We start from the raw sequence: 8,318 nt of genomic DNA, 5'->3' as shown, positions 1-8,318 counted from the left end.
CCTCTCGACCAATGAGACTGCGCATCGTGAATGCGCGTTGTCCACGCCCCTTTGACCGCAGGGAAGGGGAGGGTTTTTGTAGGTCCTCCAATCAGAAACAAGGGCTCTGTTAGGCATTAGCCAGTCACAAGCGGCGGAAATCGGTAACAGGTGATGGGCGTGGCTAGACGCGCTAAATAAGCGGTTTTGTCTGGTTTTAGGTCTCATACTCGGAGGTGTTTTCTCTCTTTGGTCGGCGGCACGTCGGAGGAAGCAGCGGAACAGCGGCATCATGCACAAACCGGTGAGTGCTTATAGCGGCGTAATCTGGGGCGGATGGTTGGTTTTATGTAGTGCATTGCGGGCTCAGGCGGCTACTTAGTCTTTTCCCCCTCCCTGCGCGCTTCTCTCTGTGTCCGTCTTTAGCGCAGCCGCGGATTCTATGTCCGTTCTAGGCGCCGTGTAGATCTCGGCTCATACACCAGGCGGTCACATACCGGTCCGTATGACTGAGTCAGCAGGCTTTGTGCGCCGCCATCTTGTGCGGCCTAGTCCTGCCCTCCGCGTGTCCGGCGGTGTGAGACCTGTTTCCTCGTGCTTTCTTTTAGTCGCTGTATTGTAATATGCGAGACTAGGCCTCGTGGCGAGCACAGGCGGCGGCTGCCCAGGGCAACCAATCGTGTTTAGTCTTTCACTTTCAGCGCTAGCCGTTACATGGTAGGAGCTTTCTGATTGGTCATTAGGCCGCGCCGCTCCTGTATATAAGGTAGTAACTCCTGTCTTCTTATTTCAGTCACCTAACGAACCAGAGCAGGTCCGCAAGCTCTTCATCGGGGGCTTAAGCTTCGAGACCACTGATGACAGTCTCCGCAACCACTTTGAACAATGGGGGGCCCTAACAGACTGTGTGGTAAGTGACCTTGTGATTGTAATAAATACCTGCTCTTAGAAGTGCTACCATAGGAGGTGTAATCCTGGTCCACTGTATGGTATGGCGGTGGCCCAGTAAGGCTACTTTCACACTGGCGTTTTGGCTTTCCGTTTGTGAGATCCGTTCAGGGCTCTCACAGGCGGTCCAAAGCGGATCAGTTTTTGCCTAATGCACTCTGAATGGACAAGGATCCGCTCAGAATGCATCAGTTCGTGGGGACGGATCCGTTTTCACTGGCACAATAGAAAACACATCCGTCTCCTATTGACTTTCAATGGTGTTCAAGAAGGATCTGTCTTGGCTATGTTAAAGAATTCTGCACTTTCATTTAACTGATCTATCATCTGGATAGATAATCAGCTTCTTATCTGTGGGGGTCTGACACCCGGGACCCCTGCCGATCAGCTGTTTGAGAAGGCAGCAGCGCTGCCGGCCCACTGACATGACGACTAGTATCAACTAGAGTGGGGCTGGGCTAAGCTCCATTCAAGTGAACAGAGCTTAGCCCCGCCCATGTTAGTTGATACTAGTCGTGACGTCAGTGGGCCGGCGGTAAACAGTGAAGGCCGTCTGCCTTCTCTAACAGCTGATCGTTGGGTGTCCTGGGTGTGGGACCCCCGCCGATCAGAAGCTGATCCGTCTGCAGATCCATGACAGATCGGCACCAAATGTGAAAGTAGCCTTAGGATGTTTAATGGGACACAAGTCTCCATCCATTATGAACAAATCCAGTTGTATTATCTTTAAAATGGCCATGATGGATCCGCCGTGAACTCCATTGAGATTCAATTGGGCAAGGATCTGTTTTCTATTCACCACATCGAACCAAATGGAAAGAAATGCATTCTGATCCTATGACGGATCTCAATAGCGGAAAGGGCAAGTGTAAAGGTAGCCCAAGTGGCTTGCCAGGAGTCCAGTCCCCTTAGTCATGAGTTTTCCCATCTGAATAGAGCGGCAGAGGTGCTCGCTCCATTCAACTCTAGGGCTGTGGGAGACGAGTGTCTGTCCACATGTAGCCCACAAACACTTTAGCCTCTTCTCTGGGTATTGGGGTGCTTCAACTTTGTACTGTGGAAGTGGGTCGTCAGATTCTCAAGACTTATCCTTCAGCAGATCAGTGGGGTTCACTGCACCTCTGCTATGGCATGGGACATTCGATGTGTAGGTGTATTCACACAGCAGGTGGTGGTTTGTGGTCTGTAGCGAGTGTCTGCTGTGTGTGCACGTGCAATAATGTGTTAGCAAATCTGCAGACTGAAAGACACTTGTGGTCCTGTTAACCCTCAGCATAGCTTCTGATGCTTGCATACTAGAGCTGCACTATGGCAGTATATGGATAGAGCTGTCCTGGTAGGATCCTGGAAAGTAGGTCTTTAAAATCAGAAATGCTTTAAGAGATATTTTGCATATTTTTTCAGGTCATGAGGGATCCAGGCACCAAACGTTCCCGTGGCTTTGGCTTTGTCACATATTCATCAGTGGAAGAAGTTGATGCTGCTATGGGTGCCAGACCTCACCGGGTAGATGGCCGTGTGGTGGAACCTAAACGCGCGGTTTCCAGAGAGGTACAGTACTTTTTGCTCTGCTATATTAAAGAATGAATGGTATCTAGGGCTTGATTTAACACCGCTTTTGGGCTATAGGCTTCTCAAAGGCCAGGAGCACATCTCACAGTTCAGAAGATCTTTGTTGGGGGAATAAGAGAGGACATTGAAGAACATCATCTAAGGGACTACTTTGAGAAGTATGGAAAGATCGAGGTGGTAGAGGTGATGACTGACCGGGCCAATGGCAAGAAGAGAGGATTTGCTTTTGTGACGTTTGATGATCATGACTCAGTTGACAGGATTGTCCGTAAGTGTAGCTGTTTTTGACTAACTTAGACTTTTGTGTGAGACTTTGTACCATGCTGAAATTGAATTTTTGAATATTTTTTTTTTAGTTCAGAAATATCACAGTATCAATAACTACAACTGTGAAGTAAGGAAGGCGCTGTCCAAGCAAGATATGATGTCTGCATCTACCAGCCAAAGAGGTGAGTTCAGTATAGACTTTGGTCCTTGGAGCTCAAGATTAACTTTAGCTACATGATAAATGCCATTTGCTGAAGTTACACAGCCCCTTTAAACACTCGACCATCATGATGGGACCCTTTTAAAGGCTCAAGAGGTGTAGCATTAAATCAGTGTGTAGGGCTTGTCCTTTGTTAACTTTATTGCTTGTACAATATAACTATAGTTTGTCTAACTAGTGTAGGTTTAAAATTGGTGTTGTAATTAAATGTGGGGTTTCTAACACGTGGAAGGCTGGCTGTGCAATAACTTTAAATAACAGCCGTATCCACATGACTCCTGTGTATTTATTCCTCCTTGGCTGCTTTAACCTAACTTTGCCTGTTACCTAGGACGTGGAGGCGGTGGTGGTGGGAACTTTGGTAGAAACGATGATTATCAAGGACGTGGAGGAAACAATGATAGCAGGGGTGGTAAGTATCCATAAAGCATACCTGCATGTTCAAATTGCTTTGTAGAATAAGCTGGTGTATACATGAGTGGTAGCACTACAATTGTGAAGACAGCTTAAAATGCCACCTACAAATCATAATGGTAACTAATCTCCACTTGTCAGCTGACAAATGCAGAATAGCTATCCATTCCTTAACTCGCTCAGAAGTGCTTTAAAGGGGTATTCCCACTTCACATTTTCATACTTACCTGCTGCCAGAACGCCATTCACTTCCTGGATTCTGGCTAGGGGGCGGGCTTCATCTTAATTGAAGTCTTCTCCCGTCCGGGCCATGTGATAGACTGCATGCACGATGTTGACTTATTCCTGGCCAGTATAGTACAGAGCTGGCATGCGCATTCACGGCTCTGTACTATTCTGGCCAGTAAGAAGTCACCATCGCGCATTCAGGACAGCGAGCGTCCCGGCTGGGAGAAAAGGAGCCACCAGGATTCTGGAGAACGATTGCTGTAACCAGGGGAGACTGACAACAATGAGGTAAGTGGGGATGAATTTGCTAGGATGTGCCCGCCCCCAATTGTCTGATAGGTATGGGTCCTCCAGCCACCACTCTGCACCATTCTTGTAGGTGCGGGTTCCACCTCTGGGACCCACACCTATCCTAGCGATATGCCCCTATTGTATGTGATAGGAATACCACTTTACAGAACAGGGAGTGCAGGATAAGGAGTGACTCTAGAATTTCTTGCCTGTATTATGCAAAGTTGGTGACCTTTTTGGTATATCCTTCTAAACATGTTACGTCTTTTGTTAGGTGGTTTTGGTGGACGTGGTGGATATCGAGGGGATGGCTACAATAATGGTGGATTCGGTAATGATGGTGGATATGGCTACAACCCACCTTATGGTGGTGGTGGCGGCGGCGGCAATCGTGGTTATGGTGGAAACCAAGGTTTTGGAGGAGGACAAGGTGGTGGATATGGAGGAAATGGCGGTGGCTATGAAGGGTACAACAATGGAGGAGGAGGAGGAAGTGGCGGTGGATTTGGTGGAGGCAATGGTAAGTGGGTAGGCTGAAATTGTAATGCATCCTTGAAATTGATTTTGGAGCTCTTCAGCTTATGTGATCTTATTTTAGGTAACTTTGGTGGAAACAGTGGAGGAGATTACAATGAGTTTGGTAACTACAATAACCAATCGTCTTCTGGCTTTGGACCTGCGAAAGGAGGCAATTTTGGTGCAAGGAATTCTGGACCTTATGGTGGTGGTGGAGGTGGTGGTGTTGGTGGTGAGTAGTGAAATATATTTCTTAAAAGGGCGTGTTTTTAAACATGGCAGTCGTGTGACAGTCTACACCAGGGATCAGCAACCTTCGGCACTCCAGCTGTTGTGAAACTACAACTCCCAGCATGCTTCTTACACTTCTGTGGGAGTTCAGAGAACAGCTAAGCAAGTGTGCATGATGGGAGATGTAGTTTCACAACACCTGGAGTGCCGGAGGTTGCTGATCCCTGGTCTACACCCTAACATGCAGTATGGAAACCCTTCTAATTATGCCCCCTCCCCCTGTTTGCAGTGTTTTGTCGTATCCACACTGAGGTTTTCCATAAAATGGCAGCTACTTGGAGGTTCATGTGACCAGGCAAATCACTTCCATGTGATGTCTCCATTCAAATGCTCTGCATCTTTCAGCATTTGTACACTCAGGAGGGCAGTGCATTGGGTTGGAAGTGATATCTAGTCACATGACCCTCCTGCCATTTCATGAACAGTATCTCAGTGCAGACACCGCAGCCTGTTTAAACGTTTTAAGTGGATTCATGCTGAAATCCGTGTAAGGCTAGGTCTACACGACTAGATCGACACATAGGGCACAACTACACATGTTGCACAACAATTTTTATAATGGTAGTCTATCGTGTTGCACTGCAACACGGCAGTCGCAGAAAGATCCATCTTGAACGTGTTTTTTGCGACTGTTGCAGTGCAACACCATAGACTACCACTATAAAAATTGTTGTGCGACAAATGTCATCGTGTAGACCTAGCCTACAGGTATTATGACCATCAGCTTGTTTCTGCCATTCTGCCTGTTAATGGAACTGCACTGTACATAAGTTCGATTTTTTATGGTTCAAATATTTTCCTTTTTTTGCTCTAGGTGGATTCGGTGGTGGCACTGGAGGCGGCAATTATGGAAGTGGCAGGCGGTTCTAATAGAGGTAGGCTTAGAGGCAATTTTGTCGACTGGTTCTCGCTACGCTCAGAATAGGCAACTGCCGTTACACGTGCGATGTCACAGTATATGTAGATTAACATACTTGTCCCATGTTGTTCAACAGGAAACAATGCTTAGGAAGAGAGGAGAGCCAGGCAAGCGACAGGTTACTACACAAGTTGAAGTCAGCCAAGCACATTTGTGGCAGGGCATAGCTGCTGCATGAAGAAATGTTAGCAAATCAGAATTACGTGTGAGGAAAACACAGGACTTTTCATGACTAAATTATGAAGACTTTAAGTTTGTTTTGTGAAGTGTCAAGCATTCCTAGGAGTGGGTTTTATTGAATAGGACTTCATATACATTTTTTTATTTTTGTTGCCGTTCACACACTGTAAACTGCATCATAACTCTTTAATAAATGTGTCCTTTTTTATAATTCTTTAGAAGGCATTCATTTTTATAGGGTCTCGGCTTGAAGTGAAGCTGTAGACTACAGTTTGGGGTTGTCAATTAAAGGAAAACACCCAGTGGGTCAGAAGATTTCTTACAAACTTGGCTCTCAAACAGATGAGGGCAAGAATGGCACTTCATGCGGTCGATGCAGAAATACATTTTATGGGGGAGGAGGTTCAGTAGACCTGTGCATCTAACGGGTGACTGAGGCCCATATGAATAGGGTAATACTGTATATCATAAAGGGCCTACACCTAGACGAATGGCTTAACCCTTTCATGACTGGGCCTAAAAAAGGCCAGAATGTCCAGACAACTTTGAATTTGTGCATGTTTGGGTTTAGTGACCCTAACTTTTTTTTACTACAAAATTTTTTTGTTTTGCCCACTGTAACTGGAGCATCCACAGGAGCCCAAGTTACAGGGGAAAACGGCCCCCTTAGACCCTGCAGCTCTGCTCTTGCCCCAAGACACCCAGTGGTCACATGACCACCGGGACTAAGAGGAAGCAGCTCGGCAGCACTCCTGGTACAGGAGAAGGCAGAAGTGGTAAACTGCTCCTGTCTTCTCCTCAGGGTCCTCTCTAACAGCCAGGACCCAACTTGCTCCTGCTATATTGCAGGAGCTTTATTCTAGCACTGCCTGAATACTTATATATGTGCCATCTGCATGCAGTATGTGCAGATGGGACATTTATATCCAGTAGGCAGTCGGGAAGGGGTTAAGATCTGTTAAGGGTTTTTGTCCATCCGTAATGGAGAACACTAGATGCAGGATTGCACTGTGGAGAACGGAGTGCCACTAGTATTTGACATCACTGAAGATGTGACCCGATGGCTAAACTTCTGCAGTATTTCATGTGGGTCCATGAGGCTAGTAAAGAAAGCTGCCAGTGTTCAGGCTACAGGTGACCAAGTCCTGCAGACAAAGCTAGAGGTGAGCTAGCGTGGTCCTGGAAGATGAAGACAGTTCAGGAACTGAGCCGCAATAGCTAATGAGTCCAGAGACGCCTAGCAAGCAAGATGTACTCTCCAGCTCAGTCCAGTTTGCTACTTCTAAACATAGCTGACATCAGTAAGATAAGCTCGCAGGGAATTCATCAGCACATCGGAAAGAGGCAGCCCAGAGTACAGAGCCTTCATGTTAAGCCTAGCATGCAGTACCAGCCAGGAGGGGCAGTTTTGTTACCTTGCTTGTAGGTAAGAACAGACTTTTCTTATGCCATGTATTTTGTGACATCAATTGTACAAGGTGCTTGGCTTTGTGGCTGAGTGAGCTGGCTTGAGCCTTCAGCATGTTATAGAGCAGGAAATGCAGAGCAGATTGTTATATTAATTATCTTACCGCAAAAATATATACCTTAAATTCCTGCTTATTCTGGGCTTTGCAGTCAAGGAGACAGTCCTATTAAATGACGTCTGTCTATTCAGTCAGAGGGGAAGGTTGTCAATCACTAATGGGGCAGTCTCCTTGATTTCAGCTGCATTTGCAAAATTGTAAAGATGTTTTCTCAACTCCACTAGCCAGATGCTAAGTGTCTAATTGCTGGGTCCCCCACCTTTTAAACAGGGATTTGAATGGAGCTGTGGCCATACCATGGAGTTGAATGGACTGGTATCGTGCATTGGCACACAGGTCTCCCATTCTCATTATCCATCCCAGTAGTGGGGGGGCACCAGCACTCAAACACTTGCCACCTATCCTGTTACTTCTGCCATAAACAATGGCCTCTGACTAACACAAGGTATCTAGACATCTGGGACATTTACACTGCTTTTAGAAAAAAATGAAGTGTCTAATTCCTCTAAAGTGGACTGGTCACCAAGATCCAGTGCGTGAAGAGGTGAGGAACCGCACTCTCGAATCTTGATACCGGTGCCAATCAAGGGCTTATTAGGCCGTATCCAGGTAATCAAATATTGAGGCACTCAGTCTGGAAGTTATGCAAATAAAGTAAATTTTATTCTTTCATTTTTTCTATGCCATCCATAGGCCCGTTATATGTTAAAGGGTAACAGATTAATTTCTGACCAGACGTTTCGGTCACGGTGGACCTTCATCAGTGGTCATGTTATCTGTGTGTGGAGAGTATGGGTTTGCCTGGGCGCTGGATGCAGAGAAATCCAGCGCTCTGCATCCAGCGCCCAGGCAAACCCATACTCTCCACACACAGATAACATGACCACTGATTAAGGTCCACCGTGACCAAAACGTCTGGTCAGAAATTAATCTGTTACCCTTTAACATATAACGGGCCTATGGATGG

General features: G+C 46.5%; 1 protein-coding gene across 1 annotated transcript; it reads left to right on the top strand.

The window, feature by feature from the left end:
• The first annotated feature begins 127 nt into the window (after positions 1-127).
• Positions 128-6,036, top strand: HNRNPA1 (heterogeneous nuclear ribonucleoprotein A1). Its single transcript, XM_044287592.1, has 10 exons — positions 128-283; positions 773-889; positions 2,332-2,478; positions 2,557-2,767; positions 2,856-2,948; positions 3,318-3,398; positions 4,194-4,439; positions 4,518-4,667; positions 5,541-5,601; positions 5,722-6,036. The coding sequence occupies exons 1-9, from the start codon at positions 272-274 to the stop codon at positions 5,594-5,596; spliced, it is 1,113 nt and encodes a 370-aa protein (XP_044143527.1). The 5' UTR covers positions 128-271; the 3' UTR covers positions 5,597-5,601; positions 5,722-6,036.
• Positions 6,037-8,318: the final 2,282 nt, after the last annotated feature.

Source organism: Bufo gargarizans, chromosome 3, assembly GCF_014858855.1.
Source record: "Bufo gargarizans isolate SCDJY-AF-19 chromosome 3, ASM1485885v1, whole genome shotgun sequence".
NCBI lineage: Eukaryota > Metazoa > Chordata > Amphibia > Anura > Bufonidae > Bufo > Bufo gargarizans.
Note: the sequence above shows the minus strand (reverse complement) of the source record. Positions and strands in the feature narration are given on the sequence as shown.

Excerpts from the sequence above, each read along its gene's own strand:
- HNRNPA1 (XM_044287592.1), top strand. Across the intron at positions 890-2,331 it reads GGGCCCTAACAGACTGTGTG|GTCATGAGGGATCCAGGCAC; the intron begins GTAAGTGACCTT and ends ATATTTTTTCAG. Across the intron at positions 2,479-2,556 it reads AACGCGCGGTTTCCAGAGAG|GCTTCTCAAAGGCCAGGAGC; the intron begins GTACAGTACTTT and ends TTTGGGCTATAG.